At 38.6% G+C, this 25,464-nt stretch overlaps 2 protein-coding genes, 1 long non-coding RNA gene and 1 pseudogene across 4 annotated transcripts in view; 2 read left to right on the top strand and 2 right to left on the bottom strand.

The window, feature by feature from the left end:
- The first annotated feature begins 745 nt into the window (after window positions 1-745).
- On the top strand, window positions 746-13,664 carry LOC110057749 (uncharacterized). Of its 2 annotated transcripts, none has more exons than XM_089295567.1 (3): window positions 746-1,418; window positions 8,315-12,271; window positions 12,838-13,664. In XM_089295567.1, exon 2 carries the CDS (start codon window positions 8,335-8,337, stop codon window positions 12,268-12,270), a length of 3,936 nt encoding a protein of 1,311 aa, XP_089151693.1. In that variant the 5' UTR covers window positions 746-1,418; window positions 8,315-8,334; the 3' UTR covers window position 12,271; window positions 12,838-13,664. The 2 variants fall into 2 exon arrangements, with proteins under 2 accessions (XP_089151693.1, XP_089151694.1); XM_089295568.1 differs by lacking the exon at window positions 746-1,418 and adding an exon at window positions 6,392-6,460.
- Window positions 13,665-13,798: 134 nt separating this feature from the next.
- On the bottom strand, window positions 13,799-14,835 carry LOC149108035 (adenosine receptor A3-like; annotated as a pseudogene).
- A 6,586-nt stretch (window positions 14,836-21,421) lies between these two features.
- The window catches only part of LOC149108030 (uncharacterized), a 46,686-nt gene continuing 42,643 nt past the window's right edge, over window positions 21,422-25,464 (bottom strand). Inside the window, exon 2 of the long non-coding RNA XR_016209027.1 lies at window positions 21,422-21,640. This is a non-coding gene — a long non-coding RNA (uncharacterized LOC149108030). The remainder of the gene's footprint in view (window positions 21,641-25,464) is intronic.
- LOC110057757 (uncharacterized) lies at window positions 21,634-23,403 on the top strand. The gene has a single exon (XM_020764342.2). The coding sequence runs from the start codon at window positions 21,876-21,878 to the stop codon at window positions 22,722-22,724; it is 849 nt and encodes a 282-aa protein (XP_020620001.2). The 5' UTR covers window positions 21,634-21,875; the 3' UTR covers window positions 22,725-23,403.

Below are 25,464 nucleotides of genomic sequence, written 5' to 3'. Positions count from 1 at the left end.
TTGTTTTTTGTTTTAATTATTTTTTTTCTTTTATTTTCATTTATTTTGTTGTTTCCGCTTATGACGTCAGATGCTGTGAAACTGAAAAAGTTTTACGGATGAATAATTTAAACCAGCAACAGAATTATTAGCAGTAACACACAAACACCCTCCTGCACTTTTTCTTAAGGAGAACGGACGGCTTTACACAAGCTACTGAGCAACGGTAAGTCAGTCGCTGTTTTCGGCCTCTGCTAATAAAAATTTACCATATACATCTTGTTTATTTGGGATATCGCGAAAACGTCCCAGTTAATTTTATGGCGAATTGATTAAAGCGCGGAGCTCCCGTATGCAAACCTCTGCTAGTAGTAATCTGCCAGGAGAATATCAATGACCTTTTTAGCCAGTTAAGCTGTTGCTACACGTCCCTCCTGACTTGTTATTCGATTTTCCATAGTGCATAGAAACAAATGCTTTACGCATACCCAGCCTACTGTCCCACAAAAAAAGGTTTTGGCATTTTTTGAACAAGCGGCACTCCTTACCGATCAAACTCAAATTCGCATACAGCTTATTTTACGTTTGATAAAAAAATGTAGCTCGGGTGGCGCATCAAACTATAAAATTTACACCCGATACCCTCCCGGAGCGGAAAGTGGGGCGAAGAAGGGGGGAGGAGGGGAGAAAGGGGGGTTAGCGCTGAGAACAACGAGGAATAAAATCTGAACAGTCAGTTTTATTTGGTGTGGCTTCTCTAGGTGTATTTTGTGTTGCTTGAGCTAATAATGTATTCCCTAAGAGATCAGTTCCGCTCGCAGAAATGTACAAAATGCGTTTCTCACCGGAAAGCTTCTTAGTTTTCAGTTTTCAACGGAAGCTCTGATATGGTAAGCAGCTAATCTTGTATTGTTTGTCCTCTCAGTTGAGAATGATAACTCGATGTCATAAAATAACATAGGGAAGGTTGAATTCGAACTCGAAGCTTATTTGTCCCGTGATTTGCCTGCCTGTTACAATGGAAATAAAGAAGAATGCCATCGATCAATAAGTGCAAACTACATTATACAGGCGACCAAATTTTTTTCTCGCTTTTGATTTGCTTTGTTTTTGTGGGGTTTTTTTTTGTGTGTTTTTCTTTGTTTGTTTGTTTTGTGTTTTGTGTTTTTTTTTTTTTCAATTTCCATCTTTGAACGTAGCAGAGATTATAAATGGCTTTATCAGTGAAAATTTCACGTGCATGCGGCAGCTTCTTTTTAGCACTTTTTTTTTTTTCTGTTTGCGCTTGTGACGTCGGATGCGCATGCTTTGAAACTGAAATACTTTTGTGGAACCATAATTTATGCGAACAGCGCGCTACATAAGCAATGTCACATAAACGCCCCTCTGCAGTCTTTATTGAGGAGAGCAAACGGCTGTACACAGACTGCTGCGCAACGGTAAGTTAGTCATAATTTCATTTTGTTTCAAACATTGTATAAAATTGTACGGCCTACTGTTTATGGTTTCGATATCCCGAATCAAATGCTTTTTCCGCACCAGCTATAGTCTGCTAGCACTCTTAGTGACCTGTGTTAGCTATAAAAACGTTGATCATCTCTATCACAGAACGGGTCTCTTTCAGTTACGAAAAACTGTACACTTACTGGCCTAACTGTAAGGACGAAAACTAATACAAATTTGGCATGTTTTGTTCTGGCAACATCATCAACCAGTCAAACTCGAATTAAATCGTTCGCATATAACTTGATTTAGCTCGGCAAAAGTAAGTTCGATTTTCTTCGGTTGATAATTTGGATGTCCACAACAAAGCAAATAAAACAATTTATACCCGTGCATATCGCGTTACCCTAATTGGGGTTGAATTCGAACTTGAAGCTTGTTTGTCCCGTGATTTGCCAGCCTGTTGCAGTGAAAATTAAGAAGAATGCCATCGATCAAAACGGGCAAACTACATTACACAGGCGACGAAATTATTTCGCTATCGATTTGTTTTTTGTTCTCTGCTTTTTAATTTTTTTTTAATTTTTATCTTGAAACGTAGCGGAGGTCATAAGTAGCTTTATCATTGCAAAGTTAACGTGCATACGGCTTATTTTCGCTTGTGACGTCAGATGCTCTGAAACTGAAATACTTTTGTGGAACCATAATTTATGCAAACAACACGCTACACTAGCAATGTCGCATAAACGCCCCTCTGCAGTTTTTCTTGAGGAGAGCAAACGGCTGTACACAGTCTGCTGCGCAACGGTAGGTTTTTTTTGTTTCAAACTTTGTATAATTTTGGCTTCCACTGTTAACAGTTACCATAACCACCACGCTTATTAGGGTTATCTCCTCATATAATTGTATGGTCTAGTGGTTATGGTCTCGATATCCCGAATCAAATGCTTTTTCCAGCACTAGTCTGCTAGCACTCTATTAGTGATCTGTTTCAGCTAATACCTCATGTCCTTACCAACCGGTTAGGAGCAAATACATTTAGGGTTGAGATAAGACTGTAATGGATCAAGAACACACCTCTATGATAGTCACTTTACAAAGACGTTGATTATCTCCCACCCTTAAATAATATAGAAGCTAACTCTAGCACAGAACGGGTCTCTTTTAGTTACGAAGTGCTGTACACATATTATCTGATCTTTTCGAATCGTTGCTAAGGAAAATTTGTTCTCTTATAAACTCGTCATTTTTGGTTAGTTCAGAGTTATTTCATGTGTTTTAAGTTTTTTTTCATGATGAATAACACTAACAACCTCGTTCCCAGGCTCTCTCTTCTCTGCCTCACGTGGTCGTTGGAAGAAAGACCCTGGTTGCGGCTGGTCACGTGCCCAACTGTGACACAAACTTTTCTACCGGGGTAGAGTCAAGGAATAATTTTTTTTACGATCTCAACTGAATCAAAATAAAGGGGATTGCTGGTCATCGCTTTAAGCCACACACGGGCAAATACACCTTTGAAATTCTCCAGTCCTATTCTAAGCTTCACACAGGTCAGACGAAATATATTTATATATATCCAGCGTATATCCAGCGTAATTGTCTGACTTTGATTTCAATTCCAGCCGGTCGAATTACTAAGAAGTAAAAACTGTTTCGATGTTTCTTGTTGCCTGAATTAACCTCACGGTACATTGCTCGCTATATAAAACGATGTTTTAGTTATCATTTTGCAAAATATAATTCTTGACTATGCCAGGGAACCGTACGTGTTTAAACATCTGTCTAAATATAAATTTACTTAAACCTGATGCAGATGAAATATAAGCGCAGGCTTATGTCAACAAGGCTGTAAATCATTATACATTGCTGTAAATCAAATGCAAGTCAGAATACTCGGCTAATCGGCCGTTTGACAGAAATACTTTTTAACATCCAAAATACCGCACAAAGAGGAAAATGAATTACCTCCGAATTCAAAGATTTAAGAGACTGATCCACTGGTTTCAGTTCGATTCGGTACGTGACGTTTTACATGTGCTAACCGTCAAAAAGTTTTTGTTCATTCGACTGCCAAATTTCTTTGTGAACGAAAGTCCTCTATATTTTGGAGACGGCAGAAATAATGTAGCATTCTTCATCAGCAAAATTCGACTTCGAACGCCGATGGAGCGGGTAGCTTTTAGCGACTGCTCGAGGTTTTGAAATCTACAAAGTTTGTCACAGCAACAATCTTCTGCCGCTAGTCCCGCCTAACAGTCTTTTCTACCACCCATATTCTAGGTGGGCACGTGACCAGCCGCAACCAGGGTCTTTCTTCCAACGACCAAGGGAGACAGAGGAGAGAGAGGCTGGGAACGAGGTTGTAATTAACGCAGGCGATGACGTCATTGGGTCACGCCCATGGTCATATGACTAATACTGAAAAAATGCAAAGGCTCCCAGGCAAATTACTTTATCGGGATTTTTTTCGTTGACTTATTACTCTAATTTAAATCCTCATTACGCTATGCGTATATTTTGTTTCATTTCTAAAATGTCAGATTTTGAGAGAATTTCGCAATATTGAAAAATTCGTAATTTTCTGAAAAAAAAGCCTGATTTCGAAAAAAGAATGCATAGCTATGTTTGCAACGTTAGCTTTAATCGAAACTCGTCAAAAAAAGCTGGATTTAACGAAAAACCGCGATTCCTTTAGCATTTAAAGAAACTGGAAGTGCGCCCGGAATATGTTGGAAGTTACCCTATCAGCGCGTACGCAATTAACACTACCAGCGCACTTCGGTAAGATCAAACAAAGCCACACAGAGTTATTTTTTCTCTTTCTATTGCTCTTGTTTTTCATTCTATTTCGTTTTTGCTTGCACTTTCTTACTTTTTTGTGAAACACCAAGAAAAACATCTAAAATATAAGAGAATTTGCAAGTTACAGAGCTGTTTTTATTTTCCGCGCTGAGGCTGAGGTCAGTAACCGGAAGTGAGATTTCACCTCCTTAGCAACGCACGCAAGCGCGCATGAATCGGCTAATGAACCTTTAATCGCTCGCATATAGCTTGATTTAGCCTTGGCAAAATCGATTTTCTTCAATTGATAATTTGGGTGTCCACATGAAATCAAACGAAACAATTGACAAAAACGCGTATCACGTTACCCTACTGGGGGAGGGAGGACCCATGGAGGCACCGAAGATAACGAATGAACTCTGAACAAAAGTAGTTTTGTTTTGCTTTATTTTGTTTTGTTTGTTTGTTTGTTTGTATCTTTGTTTTTTGTGGCCCCTAGAGGTGTATTTCGTGGTCACTGAGCTAATGCGTGCTCCTTTGAAATCAGTTCAGTGAAACTGTAGGGTTCAGAGAGAAAAGGCGATTTCCTGGGGTTTTTTTTTTTACATATATTATTATTCAGTATCCCATCATTCATTATTCCAAAAAAGTCGTACTTCCCGCTTGCCGAAGAGAACGAGTTATCTTTCCACCAAGGTATCTTTATCCCGTGTACTCTTTTAAACCCACATCGCGGATACCGACAAACGCATGCGTGATACGATCAACTGTTTCCTTTTTGCCCTTTTCTTCCGTATATATTAAGCAGAAAATGAAGATAGCAAAGGATGTAACACACCTTATAATTATTCTTTCATTTAGTAGTCTTGCAGCAATCCTCATTGTCTTTGTCACTATCTGACCTTATCTTGCAGGGGAATTCCCTCACTTTTATTTCAGTTTCTTGGTTGTGGTTGCACTTTGATGTTAAGATAGTGTAACTAAACACCTTAAATTTACATCATGCCCATAACATGAGCTTTTAGTATAATTTACAGAGGCGAATATAAGAATTGGACATTTTGATTGGTCGAAAAGCTCATCATATGGCGCTATATTCACCCCGCTAGAGCTTGGTTACTAAGCTCGCCATCTTTGCCATCTCGGCAAGTACACATGGCAGACAGTTGCTGAATGAATCATTTATTCGAAAGACATCACTCCAAGTCCAGGATATTTGAAAGGATGGAAAATTTTCAAAATGACTGCGGTTGCTCTTGGACCAAAAATCTTTTTATGAACTCGTATTCAAGGCTTTTTCTGCAGTGCATAAAATTAATGATAGTTATAATTAATCCCAAACTTAATCGTTTGCTGTAAGAAAGGGAATTTTTTTAGTTCTGTGATTTCATATTGTCCCGATGAGAAGGGGGCAGAAGGAAATCAATGAAATCATGCAAAGAAAATTATGAAATGTGCACTCGCATGTAACAAATATGACGTATTCGTCTTGTGAGCAAGTCAGTTAGTTTCTATAAGAGGGAGGCAAGGAATGTAAATTTATAGATCAGTCAACTCATAGCTAGCAGATTGAAATAGTTTTAAAGCTCGTCAAACTTCAAAAGAACAGACAAAGATGCCACGATTTTTGTGGAAGGTCCACGACTGTAAACAGTCTTTCGTTTTGCGATCATATGTAATGTGCATAAATCACATAACCGAAACTTTTTAGTTGAGTCATATAGTCTATGAAAGAGAAATAATCACCTATTGTGCTTAATGCATGGTCAAGACCAAAATGAAAACAAAAACATACAACAAAGAACTTTGTCGGGCTTCATAATCATTTCAAACTTTTAAGTATAGTCAACAACGCAATATGCTTTTAAAGGCATTGGATTTTGTCGTCAGTATGTAACAAAAATAAAATAGAGATGTTAGATACTTTATATGAAGTGCTTTGATTCCACTATTTTGGCAAGGTTTGAAATGTTTTGAATTTCAATTTGCATTTGTTTTTGTTCTTCAGTCTTCATCACTGTTGATTTAATTCCGTCCGATGATCGGGGACTCAACGCTGTAACTTTTTAAACTTTAAGCTGATGGTGATTGATACCGTTTCATCCACATAAAACATGTATATGTAAGCGATGTTTAATTATTGTTTGGAGGTACCGTTGTGGAGTAATAATCTCCTTAGGGTTTCCCTCTTTACAATTTTTACAGGATTGTCGGTGGACATTAGTTTTTGGTTCATTCTAGTGACTCAGCAACAGTGGTGAGTGCAAATCAGTTTTAGCTTTATTATTCATATTGGACTGAAATCATCACGTAAACTGTCCACAGTTGCTCTGCACTTTCAATGAAAAACAGGGAGACTTTTGCGAGTTCGATGATTGGAAAAACCTGAAAACATGAAATAGTGAAACTATCACAGTTATTTGAGCAGATTAAGCAAAACTGGACATAACAGTCTCACACCAGATACATAGTTTTGATATATATTTGACAAACATCTAAATGTCACTGAGCTCGGATATGTTTACCGATCTGATGAAATCTGCTCGGCCAAATTTCTATCAGAGGGCCAAAGCAGAGAATGTGAGGGACATAACTCTGGTAAAGTTGTTGGGGATCAATAAAAGGTCATAAGAATACTTGGGAGAACTGAGTTGGCAAAAAAGAAAAGAGAAAAGAGACTTTAACGTGCACATTCGATAAAAATCATTCACACATCAGTGGAAAATACGTCCTCGCTGCCAATACGCATGTTTTGAATTTGGTATTTCCTTTCATTTGTTTTTTGTTGATTTCGATTTATTTGCTTTTGTTGAGGTGTCCCTTAACTAAATAGTAATGCTGTTTTCTCTTTATCCCTTTTTCGGTAATGAATTAATTGAATCTGCCTATTTTGAATATAAGCCTCTGTTTCCCTAAATTGGTGATATCAGCTTTAGGCCAGCTTTAGAAAAGATCAATCAATCCAGGGGTGATATGTTGTTGGAACTCGTTCTTGCTTAGGTAATGCTACTTCAAAACATTCTTCCGGCTTTAAATTTGACTGAAACAAAAAAAAAACAACAAAAAAACAAAACAAAACAAAACGAAAAAACAAAACAAAACAAAAATTAAAAGCTAAAGGAGAGACTTGTAAGCAGCCTGAACCTTGACGGTGATTTCTGCACGAAAGTAAAAATAATATAAAGGGCAAATGCCACTCTAATTAAAGAAAAAAAAAATAAAAACTCTAGGAAACGTGTTGCTCTGAAATGATCAACATGACGGTTTCAACCAACGGGCGCGTAATTTCATCATTTTTCTCGTGTTTCAAATGTATTAATAGGGTATGTAGATTTATCGGATTTTAATGAAACTTGACAAAAATGTTCGTCAGATATTAGCGCACCAAAGTGTACGAGACTTTTGCGGAAATCGAAATATTTTTCCTGTGACGTCCCATTGAGGGATTTCCTAACCAAACGATAGAAATATCGAAAAAGCCTCACACATTTCGTTAGCCCATCATTTCCTAATTGATAATGTCTAGTCAGTTTGGATGTCCGCAGTAACATAAAGACTGGTAATTCGGTTTAGCAAGTACGATCATTTTGCATTTTTAGGCTTGCGCGTGCCTGTCAAAACAGAAATAGCAAAATATATTCCTACTTTCGGATCTACAGTTTACTAGCTTTACATTGATACATAGTTTGCCGTGGTTTTCTTTAAAGCAGCGCGTAAAGAAAGCATTTTCCGGAAGGCACACACGAAGGTCTACAGTAACCTTAAGGAAAGATTTGTAAAAAGCCTAAACTTAAACGGTAATTTTTTTGCAGGAAAAAATGAAAAAAGGCAAATGCAGCTCTATTATAAACTCTAGGAAACGAATTACCCTGAAATGATCAACACAACGGTTTTCACAAACGCAAATAAAACTTACTGCACTCAACCAACGGCCTCGTGTTTAATTTGGGACTATTTATGCTCCCCTATGACGAAATGCAAGTCTATAACAGGGCTATTCCCAGCTTTGGATTCGCCATTACCTGCTTAAACAGCTAGGTAGAAAGACGTACAAAAGTATATTATTACTCGAAATAACTACAAGTCTTGATTTGTGTTATCCGTTTGACAGGGCTCACAGAAGAGGACGCTATGAACAATATAACAGACATTTTACAAGCCATCTCTATTGGCTTAGCTGTTGCTACTTTCCTTCTCAATACTGGTCGTGGTCTAAAAGCCATTGAGGTCTGCCAAGAATGTTTAATCTTCCTAAATAATGAAGTGCTTAAAACGGGAGGAGAACTTTTCAATTTATTCAACATTTGCATCTATGACACTATTTTCAGGGCGTATCTTCTTATCCCTGATTATACAAAAGCCTTAATCTACGGAAGGGAACTTCTTGAAATTTACCGCAAGTGTAGCAAAAAAGACAAGGAAGGAAACCTTGCAATAGCAATGGCCAAAATATGCGAACAGCAATATAGATACGTAGAAGCAAGAGAGCTTTATGAGAAAGCCATAAAAATCATGAAAGAAATGGGAAATAGAAAATATGAAGCATACACTGTTGAACAATTTGGAATAACGTCCTATTGTCTCGGTGACTATGACAAAGCAAAAGAACATCTTGAGAAAGGACTTGCCATCAGAATACAACTTGGTGACAAAGAGGGAATAGCAGCAGATTACGGAAACTTAGGAACTGTGTTTAAATGTCTTGGTGAATTTGACAAAGCGAAAGAATATCTTGAGAAAGCGCTTGCCATCAGAAAACAACTTGGTGACAAAGGGGGAATATCAGCAGATTTCGGAAACTTAGGAGTTGTGTTTCAATCTCTTGGTGAGTATAACAAAGCTAAAGAGTATCTTGAGAAAGCACTTGCCATCACAATACAGATTGGTGACAAAGAGGGAGAAGACAACTGTTATCAGAACTTAGGAGCTGTGTTTCAATCTCTTGCTCAATATGACAAAGCTAAAGAATGTTACGAGAAAGCACTTGCCATTAGAATACAAATTGGTGACAAAAGGGGAGAAGCAGCAGATTACGGAAACTTAGGAACTCTCTTTCAATCTCTCAATGAATATGACAAATCTAAAGAGCATATTGAGAAAGCACTTGCCATTGCAATACAAATTGGTGACAAAAAGGAAGAAGCCAATTCGTATGGAAACTTAGGAGCTCTGTTTCTATCCCTTAGTGAATATGACAAAGCTAAAGAATATCTTGTGAAAGCACTTCCCATTAGAATACAAATTGGCGACAAAGAGGGAGAAGCAGCAGATTACGGAAACTTAGCAACTGTGTTTAACTGTCTTGCTGAATATGACAAAGCCAAAGAACATCTTGAGAAAGCACTTGCCATTAGAATACAAATCGGTGACAAAGAGGGAGTAGCAACAGATTACGGGAACTTAGGAACTGTGTTCCAATATCTTGGTGAATATGACAAAGCTAAAGATTATCTTGAGAAAGCACTTACCATCTCAAGACAAATTGGTGACAGAAAGGGGGAAGCCAGTTCGTACGCAAACTTGGGAGTTGTTTTTAAATCTCTTGGTGAATATGACAAAGCTAAAGAATTTCTTGAGAAAGGACTTGCCATCAGAATACAAATTGGTGACAAAGAGGGAGAAGCAGTAATTTACGGAAACTTAGGAACTTTGTTTAAATCTCTTAGTGAATATGAGAAAGCTAAAGAACATCTTGGGAAGGCACTTGCCATTAGAATCCAAATTGGTGACAAAGCGGGAACAGCAGCAGATCACCAAAATTTAGGAACTGTGTTTAAATCTCTTGCTAAATACGACAAAGCTAAAGAATATTTTGAGAAAGCACTTGCCATCGCAATACAAATTGATGACAAAAGGGGAGAAGCCAATTCGTACGGAAACTTAGGAAATGTGCTTATATCTCTTGGTAACTATTACAAAGCTAGAGATTATCTTGAGAAAGCACTTACCATCAGGATACAAATTGGCGACAGAAAGGGAGAAGCCAGTTCGTACGCAAACTTGGGAGCTGTCTTTGAATCTCTTGGTGAATATGACAAAGCTAAAAAATATCTTGAGAAAGCACTTGCCATCAGAGTACAAATTGGTGACAAAGAGGGACTAGCAACAGATTACGGAAACTTAGGAAGTGTGTTTCTATCTGTTTGTGAATATAACAAAGCTAAATATTATCTTGAGAAAGCACTTGCCATCAAAATACAAATAGGTGACAAGCAGGGAGAAGCCATCTGCCATGGGAACTTAGGAATTGTGTTTCAATTCCTTGGTGAATATGACAAAGCTAAAAGATCTCTTAAGAAAGCACTTGCCATCAACATACAAATTGGTGACAAACAGGGAGAAGTCAGCTGTTATGGGAACTTAGGAATTGTGTTTCAATGCCTTGGTGAATATGACAAAGCTAAAGATTATCTTGAGAAAGCACTTGCCATCAGAACACAAATTGGTGACAAAGAGGGAGTAGCAGCGGATTGCGGAAATTTAGGAGCATTGTATCAATCTGTTGGTAAACATGTCATGGCTGAATGTTACATTGAAAAGGCATTGTCAATTACTCGAGACATCCAGAACTTAGACAGAGAGTTTCAACTTCTTTGCCTTCTTACAATGGTGAAATTATGCCAATACAAGATCCAGGAAGCGTTTGACTGTCTGTTTCTGTGTATGAACAAAAGCGAATCTTTACGAAGTTTTTTAGGGGACAACGACGATTTTAAGGTATCGTCTTCAGACGTTCGCGCTTTTCCCTACCGGAATCTTAGTGCATTCTTTTGTTTTTGGGCATATCCGAACCATGCCCTTTATGTTTTAGAACTATCACGGGCTAGAGCGTTAGCAGACTTGATGGCAACTCAGTATTCTGTTGAAAGCCAAATCTCAGCTGATCCGCAATCATGGATTGGTATTGAAAATGTTATGAAAAAAGAAAGTAACTCTTCCTGTCTGTACATTTCTTATCATGGTCAAGATTTGTTTTTCTGGGTTCTCAAGACAAGTGGAATCATTCATTTCCGAAGAATAACAGTAGATGAGAAACTAGTTGGTACCGGACTAGTTGGCATGTTAGATGATTTCTTCGCTAAAAGCTTTCGAAACTCTGGTATTTTAACCGAGGAAGATTGCGAGGATCAATCCTTACATGACGTTGACAGCCTCGCATTATTGAGACTTGTAGAGGAAGGAGTTGAAGAAAGTCAAAACTCCGAATCTAGCCTTTCTTTGTACTACAGAATGTTAATCAATCCGGTAGCCGACCTACTTGAGGAGTCTGAGCTCATTGTTGTTCCTGATCGCTTCTTAAACCAAGTTCCATTTCCAGCGTTAACGGATGAAGGCCGGAGGTATTTATCAGAGAAATTCAGAATCCGCATCGTTCCTTCTTTGACTACCCTTCAGCTCATTCAGGACAGTCCAGCAGACTATCACAGTCAGACTGGTGCACTGGTAGTGGGGGATCCAGACGTCGGGTGGGTGCGCTACAAAGGAACGGAAATGTTCGTTTCTAGGTTAACCTGTGCAGGGAGAGAAGCAGCCATGATTGGACGACTGCTAGCTGTTCAACCTTTGTTAGGACAGCACGCAACAAAACAGGCGGTACTTGAAAGGTCACATTCAGTGAGTCTGATACATCTTGCAGCACATGGTAACGTCGAAAGAGGAGAAATTGTCCTTTCTCATTTTAGCTCTCCTAACAGGATCAAAGAAGAAGAAGATTACCTATTGACGATATCTGACATTGCAAAAGTTCAACTGCGAGCTAAACTGGTGGTACTTAGCTGTTGTCATAGTGCACGTGGACAGATTAGAGCCGAAGGAGTCATTGGAATCGCTCGAGCGTTCTTAGGATCCGGTGCACGGTCCGTTTTGGTGGCTCTATGGGCCATAAGTGACGAAGCAACGGAGCAACTGATGTGTCGTTTTTACGAGCATCTTGTTCGTGGGGACAGTGCCAGTGAATCTCTTTACCAGGCCATGAAATGGATGAGAGGTAACGGCTTTGACAGGGTTTGCGACTGGGCACCATTTATGCTGATTGGAGATAACGTATCATTTGACTTTGGAAAATAAAGTAAGTTTTATTAGATAAGAAAATATTGGAATTTCCTAGCTTGGGTAATAATCTTTAACTCAACTGGTTTCACTTCATTTCAACGGGTGTCCAACTTTTGTTTTTGACTAAGAACTCTTCACCCTTGCCATTGAAGCCGATAGAAACCGAGAATGTGCAATTTAAATGTTCTTGCATAACCCAGTGGATGTTTTACTAAACAAATATTGTTACTTAAAGTAATTTATTGGCCGCTTCGTTTAATATACCATGTATAATTACAAAAATACAGGAGGCGCGCTCTGATTGCCTGTGTGGCCAATCATATTACATTTTTTTTTCGGTAGCCAGACACTTGGGTATGCTAACATCGAAGAGATTTCATATATCAGGCTGATATAAAGAATTGATCTTTAACTTAAATTACGAATAAATTAAATTTCACGCAACCGATGGAAAGATCACACCTTGGTTATATTGAGAGTACCTTTTACCTTTTTTTTTATGGGGGAAATCAATTTGAATTTTATTCGGTGACCATATGTATTACAGAGAGATATTGATTCTTTATATTTCTACTTTTGCAGGCTTGCTTCGCGCTAGCGTTATATTCAGGGTCTGGCATTGAAATTCAAGATGGCGCCCAGTTGTGCCCTGAATACAGAGACAGTTTGAGTGAAAGGGACGATTTTATTTTTATGGGATTACGCAATTTAAGCTTCGTTGTTTTCAGACCGCCTTGTGTATGTGACGGTTATTATTATCATTAAAATCAACTCAAGGTGTATTGACAATGAACATAGAAATCAATAGGTACGTGTTCGTTTTAATTGATCAACTTTAGTACTGTGTGGTTCAGGGCCTACGTATTGAATATCAATCTGTACCTTTTCAAAAGGAAGCTCCATTACAGTGTGTAAAACAATGTGAAATGGATGTTATTAGCACTGAAATTGAAAAACTTCTGTAGAAAGGTGTCATTGTAGCCACAAGGCATGAGAAAATGCAGCCCTGTTCTAGTTGTAAATGAGAGAACAGAACTGTTCCTTTATCAAACAACTTAACCAGCCGGAATCTCACAGAACACTGAATTATTTTCACGAGAAGGAAAAACGCAGTTAAACAGCTCCATGAAATTTTGTAAAAGAAGTAACTGAGTTGTCTCAGAATCAGTGTGATCAGTAGGGAAAGGGGCATCGAAATTGCACCACATCATTACCAACCGCAGACTTATGTTTGGATTAAGTGGAATCATTGTCGGTTAGGCAGTCCCACAAAACAAGCTAAGAAATCATTTTTGCCTGTGTTCAATAGTCTAATTGTGACATTGTGACATGGTCCTGTATCAGGTTAGATTTTTTAGTGTTTTAGTTATGGTTAAGGGTTGTTTAAAGAAAGTAAGAGTCAAAATCTATGAATTCAGCCTCCTGATGATCTCTTTTGCAAAATATTATATTGTAAGACAGCAGTAGTTTTAAAATCAGATGTACGCGCAATACTCTTAAGAACGTTATCCAAGCGATACGCTACTACACCAGCATTGGCTTTCTAAAGTTTGGTATCCATCATTTCCTGTTCAAATGCCAACTGAAGATCACTGGTCTCTGTTCGTAATGTTCTTAGCTCTGTCGCCGGCGTCAAAGCAAGACTCTTCCCATTTCTAGTTAATTTTATTTCAAAGTTTGACGCCGCTGGCCTTCTTAAACAGCACAACGCCAAGGCTTTCATAAACTCGGGTATTCTCAATGCGTACACAACTGGATTCGCAAACGAGTTGGAGAAATTTATTATAACGTTCACCAGGTGATAATATTTCCACGGTATCTGGACATCATAGACATAGATTAAACAGTTGAAAATCACTAAAGGGAGCCACGACAGCGAGACAAGAAAAGATACAAACATCAAGGTCTTCGTTAATCGTTTGTTTAGAGAGTCTCTGTTTGGTTGTTGTGAAGCGATATTTCCATGCCTAAACTTTCTACAAATGCCGATGTTACAACCACATATGATGTATGTTAGAATCAAGACGTACGGCGTCCAAACATACAAAGCGCGTTTGTAGGAAATAAGGAAAAATGATGTACTCCAGACGGTGGCGATAAGCAGAGTCAGTGCCCACACAGTAAAAATCATAATACGGTACGCTCGCATTTACAGTGTTCGGTACTTAAACGGCCAATAAATGGCGTAAAAGTTTTCGCCTGATATGAAAGCTGCAGAAATTAACGACGCCTGCGAGGAAAAGATATCAACGATCGTGTAGAAAACTGACAAAGACATCGACCAACCATCGTTCCAAAGTTGAAAACTTCTCCCAACATTGTAAATGTAGGTAGGTAGCGACAGGATTCCTAACATCACGTCAGCAAACGCCATATTAATGACTAGGAACAAACTTCTCTTACGAACGCTCCTGTTAGCTGCAAATAGAACAAGGGTGAGCAAGTTTCCACAACAATAAAAGCAAATGACAAAATAAGAGCGGCGCACAATGCGACGCCTTCTGCCTTGGAAGGAACACTTCTTGATGAAATAGTCGCGTTCTCTGAGCTAGTTTTAGCTGCTGTTGTTGTGAGATTCATTTTTAGCTTTTAAAACGCCAAATAAACTTTGCCGATAAAAGCGTCTGACTGTTACTGGAAAAGAGAAAGTGGAGTTCTGTAATCCGCACTACGTGAGACTGTGGAGCAAGTGGCACATCATGATGAAATTTGTAATTTATTTTTCACTGATCAAGAGACCAATCATCAGGAGCTAATCTTCCACATGACATGTTTGGTTTTGACATCTGCAACACATGACATGAGCAACTTTATTAATGCAGTGGAATTGTAGAATTAATTTCCTCAAACATCAAACAGGAATTAGACAGTTAAAAGGAACACGTACAGCAACGATCGATATATTAACGATAAGTGTAACTATATGCTGAAGTATTTTGCAATTGGAACAAAAGTTTTGGTTTTGTAAGAAAAGTGATTTTTGCAACTCTGTACTAGTTATTACAGGGACAAGAATGATCCTCCACTGAAATTTTTTAAAAAGCAGCTGGAAGCTCAGTTGAACACTAAGTTATTTTCATTCGAAGCAGAAACATAATAGGATAGCAACATGAAATTTTGTCAAAGATGCAAATGTTTTGGAAGTAGTGTTGATCAGTTCGAAAAGTGTCATCTAAATAGAGGTTATAACATAACTAAAGCAAAGCGCGCGCTCTGATTGGTTAATTCAGCGTCTACTATTTGCCCATTGATGTACGCTGCTGACGTGTGTGCTAATGTTTACAAAGCAAATATTTTGAGAGACATTGTTTCCAAAGTATTAGCCGACGTCCCTTCTGCCAGAAATGCGAAACTGTCTGCACAGTTGTCTGAAGATGAAACAGAAAGTACATCCTTTGACCTATTTGGGAGCATTTTTCCCGAGTCACCTGCAAAGAGATTCGCAAGTTTAAGCGAAAGCGGACTTGAAGAGCTTGTAAGTGAGCGACACTCAAAAACACGAAAGAAGACACAAACTGGTCTGGATGTGTCAACATTTACAGGTAAACAAAAAGTTATTAAAGCTTAGTTGGAACTCATTAATAGGCTTTACGATAAAGATGAAACGAAATAAAGATTTAAGACTTTTTAAATATTTAGAAATTGTTCCTAAGTTATGTGTAAGCCCAGTTAAATCACAGGCGGCCCAAGCTCAAGATGCGAGGAGTTATTATTTATTTATTTTTTAAATCTTTATGCGAACGTTCAGCGCGTGAAACGTGACATATTTACCGCCGACATCTACTATTACATAACCGCCGAGTTTGGTTACACGAAACGTGACCTTCATCTTGCAGCATATGGTGGTGTTGTGTTACAACGGTTTGAATTTATAAAGGTTTGTATGGGGAAAAACGGTAATCGACATTATAGCTGAAATTTTAATATTTTTCCAATCAAAGGCTCCTTCGAGCTACCTCATGGTATGTGGTAATTATTCTACGAAGTGCTGTCCTTTGCCTCTTTTGGAACTAACAAGTGTTCCATTTGTAAGGTGTTTAGTTGAAAAGTGCATCACGTTAATAAGCAGCCATTAGTTGAGCATGTTTATAGAAATAAGGTCTTCATCTAATATACATAACATTTTGACAAGAAACACTGGTAATCCTTTTAGTGTCTTTTTCTCTGTCTGGATTATGAACATCAGCAGTGCAAACATTGTTTTGACAATTTGTGATAATTTCATTAGTTTGCACATCAGCACTGGATGTGTAAGGGTTTTGAACAAACTCACCCCACTCTTCATGGGTTGCGAAGTGATGCCATCTATCCATGCATTTTGCTCTTTTATGCCTTCAGTTTTAAATAATTCACTAGTGTCTACAAGATATTTGGCTGCATTTAATACTTTCTTAGGTCTGACATTCTGAAACTGATAGTGATGCTTGTAACCAAGTCGCCTTTTAAGTTTTATTGGAATGGTCTGTGATTCGCTTCTTGGCCTTGGGAGACAATGAACAGTTGAATTTACATCACTTGGCACATTGACAATGTTTCCATGAAAAGACAATTGACCACCCCTTGGTAGTTCACTGATTTGCATAAAAGGTATACGAGGTAATATTAGTCGCTCTTCTAGTGATGTGAAATTCAAGACATTAGGCTTATAAGGAAAACCCATCTTATTGGCTTTAGAACAGCGGGGTAACCTGCCTTGTTTTAGACCTTTTTTACTACAAGTTAGACAATTGCTTTTTTAGACCTTTTTTAGACTTTTTTTTATTGCAAGTCATGCAGATCCATTCAGTGGCATTGGCACTTTTAAAACCAGTAAGACAGGACTCAACAATGTCTAGTGAACATGCCCTATATTTGTTTGGATAACTTTTCACTACAGAGCATTTGAACCACAATTGGTCACAACAAGTGCATACATATTCTGGGCCACAATACAATGTTCGTGTAAAACAAATTTATCATAGAAATTACATCGCACTTATTTTCTTCTGGCTGCAACTCATGACTGCTACATGTTAGTTGCGATACACTTGCCAGAGCCTCAGTCTTTTGTCTTTTTCTTACCAACTGTTTGGTTATTTCCCTTATGTGTTGCAAGTTTTCTACTTTTCGTTTTCTGAAGGAGCGCTGCTCAATTTCTCTGACATGTTCTGGGTTCAATTTTGTCCTTTTAGCAGCCTGGTGTTTCTTGTTCCTAGATGTTTCACCATTAATGTTGCAGCCTTGTACTCGTTTTTGATTCTCATATATTCTAAAGTTATCGTCAGCTCTTCTGTCTTTCATGTATTCTGTCATGTATTTTCTTCTGTAAGCTTTACGTTTTTCACTGTTATCAACTGGTTTGTTTTCATCTGCATTTTTTGTTTGTTTGCTGTTGTCTCTTATCTTCATTGTTCTGTTTTCTACTATGGAAACATAATGAAATTCATCTCATTGTAAATGTTTAGGGCATTTGTAACATTCACTGGTTCAACAACAGAAACTGGAGAAAAAGTTGGATTTGATTCAGCAATATGAATTGATAAATTAAGACAATTGGCAACAGCTTGAATTATGATAGCATCAGCCCATGTTCCTTGACATGACATTCTTTCCAAATAACCTTGCCAAGAATGCTCAGTTTTACTCTCTATAAATTGTTCAGGGTGATTCACTACATACTGAATGCCAACACTGCGCACATAGAAATGACTATTAGGATTTCCATAGAGTTGATGTGATACAGCCCTAAAAAAGCAATCACCACCTCCTCCAACATCAAGTGCAGTTCTGCCTAGCTGAGACAATCTGAATTTTAATAAACAGACAGAATTTGTGGGTGGTATAAAAGGTACTGATTTGCAATACTCATTTGCAGGACCAGGATTTGACTCCACATCTCCACTCAATGATATGATTCTGCTCAAAAAATGATACGTTTTCATTTGGAGCTGCCTTAATTTTCTGAAAATATTACTTTCAGCTATCATACAAAACAAAGGCAAGTTTTTATGCTTTGGAGTCCTTGTTCGAAAAATACACAAGCTTAAACTTTGTCTTATAAAATACTTCTTTAAGAAAATCATGAATTTCGAACTTCTATATCGCTCTAAGAAATGACAACGATGGTATCCAAACAACATAGCCTTCAGCTTAGACGATTTCGGGACATTAAGTTCTTTATGTATAATTTCACCGACATTTTTTTTTTTTTTTTTTTTTTTTGCCATTAGAAAATCTGGTAACCATTTTGTAAGAAATTCTGGAGGGTTCTCTTTCACGTGTCATTCTAAACTGAGGATGGGAGACAATGGTACTGTAGCTCTAGAATTCCGTACATTCACATTTTTTCTGCATTTCTGTACTGACCATTGCAATTGACAACTGAACTGGTATATTATTTTGATTTTCAAACTGCTCGGGTATTGTAGGATTACCTTCGGTAATCATTTGCTCCTGACCTTGGTGTATTTCAGGTGGCATTCAGGTAACAGATCATCTGTTTGGCATTTGTTTGTTGTTTGATATTTTGTATTTGTTATGGTATTTGTTATTTGGCGTATAATTTATTGTATTTAGCATTTGTTTGGCAGCTGTGTTCAATCGCTACAGTATGGGGCCCAGTTCTCGGCCACAAAAAACGTAAACTTGTATTTCTTACCTTGGAATAGCCGTAAGGACTTAAAATTTCACGCACAACTAACTTCAGCATTCAGTTTACACATGTAGAGCTATCGACTGCTCAACGCTGTTTTCTCCCAAGTAATAACGAAAATGGAGGCTTCGTTCGTGGGCCCAGTTATCGACCAGCAGGCCCAGTTCTCGGCCTCAAAAGAGTGCACACGATTCCTCAGAATAAACAACGCTTTATTACCATTTTTTTGGTGTTAAATCACTTATAAGGCTTGTGTTTTGGTATTTCGATCACAAATTATCCTTAAAGAGCTTTGTTTCATGTTAGAAAAGGAAGTGTTTTGCACACCTAGTTTTTCTCTTAAGTGCAGTCAAGCTAGGCTAAAAAAGAGTTGGGTTAAGTCAGAGCTCATAGTTTTCAGCATGCCACCCCATTACAGCCTTATTTTTACAACTGACTTGATACGAATACTCCACACAGAACTATGGGCGCTTTTAGTGTTGAAGGCGAACAGGGTGGCCGAGAATAGGTAAATACCCGAAAGTACGAAAGAAATATTGAGGAGTGAATTTAGGTCAAAGAATTAAACAGGCCAGGAAAAGTTTACATTTAACAGATAGCTTTATCCCTCTACGTCCTTTATGCCAAGAACTGGCTCATTTGGGCCTTCTAGACGGACAAAATATCAACTTGAATTAAACCCTGTAATTCTAGTAGCCGTAAACAAACACGTTTTCGGGGAAACCAAATTCACCTACCTTCGCGTCACCTCAACGTGCTCACAGAAAAACTTGGCAGGACGAAACAAAACTCGGCAGAACGGAAGACAAGGAATCAAGCTACCTTTTGAAGCAATTGCTTTTTATTCAGATTCATTTGTGGCGCGAAAAATAAATGCTGAACAAAAAGTGGCCGAGAACTGGGCCCCACACTGTATAGCTTATCACAGTTGTGGCATTTAAGTCCCAGCAAGAAGGAACTTGACCAAAGCTTCATCGATGTGCTTTGTCATGTGACATTTTCCGAACAGCTTCCAGGCGAATTGTGAAATATTAAAAGCGCATTTAATTTTAAATCATACATCCTGCGAGTATTTTTAGAAAATTCAAAATGCAATACAGTAGAAGGAGGGCAGCTTACCTTTTACCCCAGACCATACAGCATTCATTCCGAATAGTTCGTTTTGTGCATTCTATTCCTCGTCGTCCAAATGTATCTTGGAGACATCGTAACTTTTAAGACTTTAAAACCCATTTCTTTCGACTCGAGCTTTCTTGAGCACATTTCCTGTTCGTTTGTGAGGTCTTCAGAAATGTATTTTGATCAAAGATGGAGCGAAAGGAAGGAAAACTCGCCTTGCCTATTTTTGCGTCGGGCTCAACACAACGGACGTCATTTTGTAAACATGTACTACCACCTTTGTCCCACCCCCTCCTCCCACATATATAAACATAAAAGAATGAGACGACTTTGTGGACAAAATCAAATCTAGTATGGGGGACAGGGGGAAACGTGTGTAATTCATGTTTAATGTGGAGTTAATGCATAAATTAATTGTGTAACGGAAATGGAGTGACGAATCCAACCATCACTATACCTCATGGTATGAAGTACATACCATGAGGTAATAAGAATGACTTACCTCAATGCCTTGTTGTCTTTTCTATTGTCATCTCGCTTCTCAGCTCGATCCGAAGCCTCTTAAGCGAGTTATCGCTTTTTGGTTTTCCTCTACTAAGAAAGAGTAAAGGCTACACACGCGATTCTGGACTGACTCCCGCTCGAAGCGAAAAAAACACTGAAATCCCGCCAGCCGCCCCAATTCCTCCGCAGAATCATAGTACAGGGTTAAGCGCTCCCTTTTAGTCAAATCCCAAGTCAAATTCATCTCTACAGCTCACGATACAAAGCTCTGAGTCGAAGAAAGCTAACCATCAAGAATCAGTGATCATGCTGCCGGGACCAACCATGGACACATTAGAAACCCGAGCGGAATGCCGGGCTAACAAATTGACCCTGACCAGGGGAAGGGAGCGCACAGTTCTCGACAAGCCAGGTACTTTGCTCGACGGTCTCCTGGGTAGATTTTAATCCAGGCCGCCGACGGAGCATTCCTGGTTGTTATGACAAGCCAACCAGTCCCTAGGGGACCGTGGAGCAAAGTACCTGGCTTATTGAGAACTGTGCACTCCCTTCCCCCGGTCAGGGTCAATTTGTTCGACTGTGGCCATGGATGGTCCCGGCAGCATGATCACTGAGTCCGGATGGCTAGCTTTCTTCGATTTAGAGCTTTATAGCATGCGCTGTGGAGATGAATTTGGCTTGGAATTTAACTGAAAAGGAGCGCTTAACCCTGTACTATGATTCTGCGGAGGAATTGGGGCGGCTGGCGGGATTTTAGTGTTGTTTTTTTTCGCTTCGAGCGGGAGTCAGTCCAGAATCGAGTGTGTAGCCTTTACTCTTTCTTAGTTGAGGAAAACCAAGAAGCGATAACTCGCTTAAAAGTCTTCGGACCGAGCTGAGAAGCGAGATGACAATAGAAAAGACAACAAGGCATTGAGGTAAGTCATTTTTATTGCAAAAATATCAAAATTTCAGCTATAATGTCGATTACCGTTTTTCCCCATACAAACCTTTATAAATTCAAACCGTTGTAACACAACACCACCATATGCTGCAAGGCGAAGGTTACGTTTCGCGTAACCAAACTCGGTGGTTATGTAATAGTAGATGTCGGCGGTAAATATGTCACGTTTCACGCGCTGAACGTTCGCACTCCTCGCATCATGAGCTTGGGCCGCCTGTGGTTAAATGCTGATGCGTAGACAATGTCAACGAATTACATTTTCAATTTGCTGTTTTCACGATTTTAAAAAGCGCTTACTTTGATAACAGAGGAAAATAAATTGAAAGGTTAAGTTTCATTACAATCCAAATTTTGATAGTCCGTTTCTTTTTGTCATATTCAGCTTGGTGTGCGGTAAAACAAATTCAAACCCTGCTTGAAGCGATGAAAATAGGTCAGCCTGATCAAAACCTACGCAGATTTTATGCAGAAGCGAGAACGAAAAAGGGCGAAGATTACAGTAGATCTACCTTGCTGGGATTTCGTCATTCGATAGAAAGACACCTCAACGCCCCGCCATTTAGCAGAGGCCTACAAATTTCAACTGACCCAAGATTTGCAAGATCAAAGCTCATGCTAGATGCGCAAATAAAAAGTCTAAAACGAAGCGGCAAAGAAAATCTCTCGCACAAACCTGCTATCAAGGAAGGAGACCTCCAGAAGCTGAAGTCAAGGGAAGTGTTGTCCTTGTCGTCACCGCTTTCCTTGCTGAGAAAAGTTTGGTTTCATTTCGTCCTGTTTTTCTGCAGAAGGGGCCTTGAAGGGCAAAGAAGCTTGACAAAGAACAGCTTCAAGTTTGAAACCGATGCGGCTGAAAGAAATTACGCAACCACAAGTCACGATGAATTATCAAAGAATCATCCCGGAGAACTAAAGGACGTTGAAAGCAGAGAAAAAGAAGCCAGAATGTATGAGACCGAAGACCAAGGTGACTGCTACAAGGCCCTCAAATTGTATCTCCAGAAGGTAAATTCAAAGTGTACTGCGTTTTTCCAGCATCCGAAGAAAAATAACAAGGCTCTAGATGCCGTTTCGTACGAAGCACGACCGCTAGGAATAAACAGCCTCGCTAAAATGATGAAGACCATCAGCGAAGAAGTAGGTTTATCCAAAATCTACACAAAATATTGTGTAAGAGCCACTGCCATCACTCTCTGGTCCAACGCTGGGATTTCAAACCGCCACATCATGGCCAGTTCTGGACACCGCAGTGAGCAGTCTCTGATAAGCTAAAATTCGCGGCCTTCGACCTCACAGCTCCATAACTGCAGCCAAGTCTTGTCGAGAGCCTTTCCTCCTTCTGGCAACAATCACAGCCAGCCATCAGAAACTTCTCACCAATCCACGTCGTTCCAGACCAAACAAGTGGCAACGAAATCGCTCTTCGGCGAATGCACTATTAAAAACGTGCAAATTGTTTTCAACAGTTCATCCTCTGAATCGATCAGAAATTCAGTCCATTTTTAAATGATTTTGGACTGCTGTCTACTTTCTTCAGTTTGTTCATAATTCTGCTGAACTATTTCACCGGTTGTTGGATACAGACCTTAGAAAGAGGATTTTAATCGATATTTTAAGAAACGTGATTAAACTTTATCGAGTTGCTGGTGTGCAGTCGGTTGTCATGAATGAATTTTCGCGCGCTCCATAACTCAATAGTGCACGCTATGGCGTTTACCATTTGTTAATTCATTTGTGCCTGTCCACACATGGCGAATGGTAAAGAGAGAGAGAAAAAAAGATTCATTACCTTTGGGTGTGAGTTGTTCAAGTATCAGCAGTAGTATTCAATTAAAAATTTGTCATAAAAACCTGATCACAATTCAGATCTGCATACTGAAAGGAAAACCCAGTGCAAATCTATAATGTATATAGCCTCCACATTGGAGATCCGGGAAAGATAACACGAGAATTGTGAAAAAAAAAAAAAAGAAAAAAAAAGAAAAAAAAAAAATTTTATAAAGTTAAATTTCCGACAGCACTTAAATAACTGCTAAAAGATGGTATTTTAGTACCCTGGGTTAGCTTTTTTTAAGCCACGCTTATTATTTCGGCTTGCTAGCGCTCGTAAAATGTGTAATTTTGGGGTCGAGTTTTGTTGTTGTCGGGGCAAAATACGTAAGGCCGCAGTCGACAAGAAAATAAAAATCCAAATGACTTGAAAGTTACAGTAATTAAAATATATTCTTCTTGACAAAGTATGAGAAAATCTATTCCTCTTTTTTTATCCTGCATAGGTATAGGTGACCGTTAGAGCAAGCTGCTCTTAAGTTATTTTTAGACGTGACACCCAGTCCTATCGAGGATGTTACTCGCGCGTTGCGTGGATGTTTTCGAGGATGATTTGTTTGTGTTTCGTTCCGTTTCGTTTCGTTTAGTTTCAAAAGGAAGGAAAACCTCCAACGCTGTGGGGATGTGTTCTTTGAAATTTTAATTACAAGTAAAGGAGCTTTGGCCCTCGATATGTGATATTTAAAAACTTTAATAGGAGTTAAAATAAGAATCAGATATCCACTGCGCAAACAATAACAACTGAACGAACAGCAGAGAAATGAGTAGAAAACAAGTGAACAAACGCCCGCGCTAATGTTGGCTGCTGCTGTGCTATTCATGTTTTTGTTTGGTCTTCTTTTTTAACAATTAAAGCGTCGTTTAATTTTGACTTTTTCCGATAACAACTTACTGTTACTGGGTGAAGGAAACAGGAGTTTTGTAATCTGCGCTGTGTGAGATTCAGGTCCTGTCCAAGTGCCATATTACGGTTAAATTTATAGCTTTATCAAGACCGATCGTCGAGGACTAATTTGAACTTTTTTCATTAACACTCAGTGCCTCTTTAAGTGATCTACCTTACTTTCAGAGTTGACACAGGTTTCAAGGCTTTGGTACCCGCATGTGTCATCTTAATGTAGCGGCAGATGTGCTGTTTATTTTTGGTTTTTATGTTTGCATTTTAAATGGAAATGTCATGAACGTCGAGGTAGCTGAAAAGATATCTACTGCATCATCTCCTGAATTAATCAAACTTTCTTCCTCTATAGAGACTTCTAACGTCTCGCACAAAAACAACATCTGATGGGCCACATTGGCCTTCATTTTGAATATTTGCGGGAGATTCGAATTCAGAGAAGCGACAGAGAGGGGCCTGTGAACGAATGGGACTTGTGACAAATGGAACGCGCTTTTCCCAAACGGAAATTCCCGATAGAAATTTTCCGAAAGTTTTTGTAAATGGAAAACGCCCATTCTTCCGACAGCCTTGCCATTCGCAACGTCCAGTAAGGTTAATTTGTTCCCTAGCGTTGTACAAATAGTGTTCTCCAATTTATAAATTATTTCAATCTGTTGTTTGAATGATTGCCAAATAACCCCATGTCCAGCTTTGGTGTATGTAGGATATTGATGTATTGTTTATCCATTTTGCTGTACATTATCTTTAATTGGTGTGTCAATCAAAGCATATCTTGGATATGCTGGCTTTTCCTGACAAATGTACCTATGCCTCATAATCTTTGAGTGCGTTTGGTTGTGTAGTGCAGACAAAATACACGTACATAATATAACTTACTCATAGCTTACTTATAATTTTTGGTATAATTTATTCATAGCAAAATTAATTAATGGTACCCAATAACAGCTCCTGTAGTCCACAATCTCAGTCGAGAAAAAGACCAAATCGCTTTGGAATTGAATAATAAAATTATTATCAGAAGCCTATGCAAGTATTCATGATCAGCAGCAAAATATCATATTTATCGTTCATGCCAGAGTGATTTTGCTTATACTTATACTTTGAGATATGGTGCAAACCCTTTCAGCAGGAGGAGGCTCCATACAAAAATGAAGATGGCTAACTATCTTGGGGGATCAATTTAGAAAACAAAACTTTTTAACTTTTTAGATAAGTATACTATTTTGTTATTTTTGTGAGATTTCATTTGGTAGAGATTTGGGGACTGCATATTTTGTAACC

This window comes from Orbicella faveolata, unplaced genomic scaffold (genome assembly GCF_042242905.1).
Source record: "Orbicella faveolata isolate gen_17 unplaced genomic scaffold, um_ofav_v1 contig_26, whole genome shotgun sequence".
In the NCBI taxonomy this organism is placed as follows: domain Eukaryota; kingdom Metazoa; phylum Cnidaria; class Anthozoa; order Scleractinia; family Merulinidae; genus Orbicella; species Orbicella faveolata.
The sequence above is the reverse complement of the archived record's forward strand: the minus strand, read 5'-3'. Positions and strand labels throughout refer to the sequence as shown.

What these genes read in the sequence shown, in the direction of transcription:
- LOC110057749 (XM_089295567.1), top strand. Translation starts at nt 8,335, where the DNA reads ATGAACAATATAACAGACATTTTACAAGCCATCTCTATTGGCTTAGCT.
- LOC110057757 (XM_020764342.2), top strand. Translation starts at nt 21,876, where the DNA reads ATGAAAATAGGTCAGCCTGATCAAAACCTACGCAGATTTTATGCAGAA.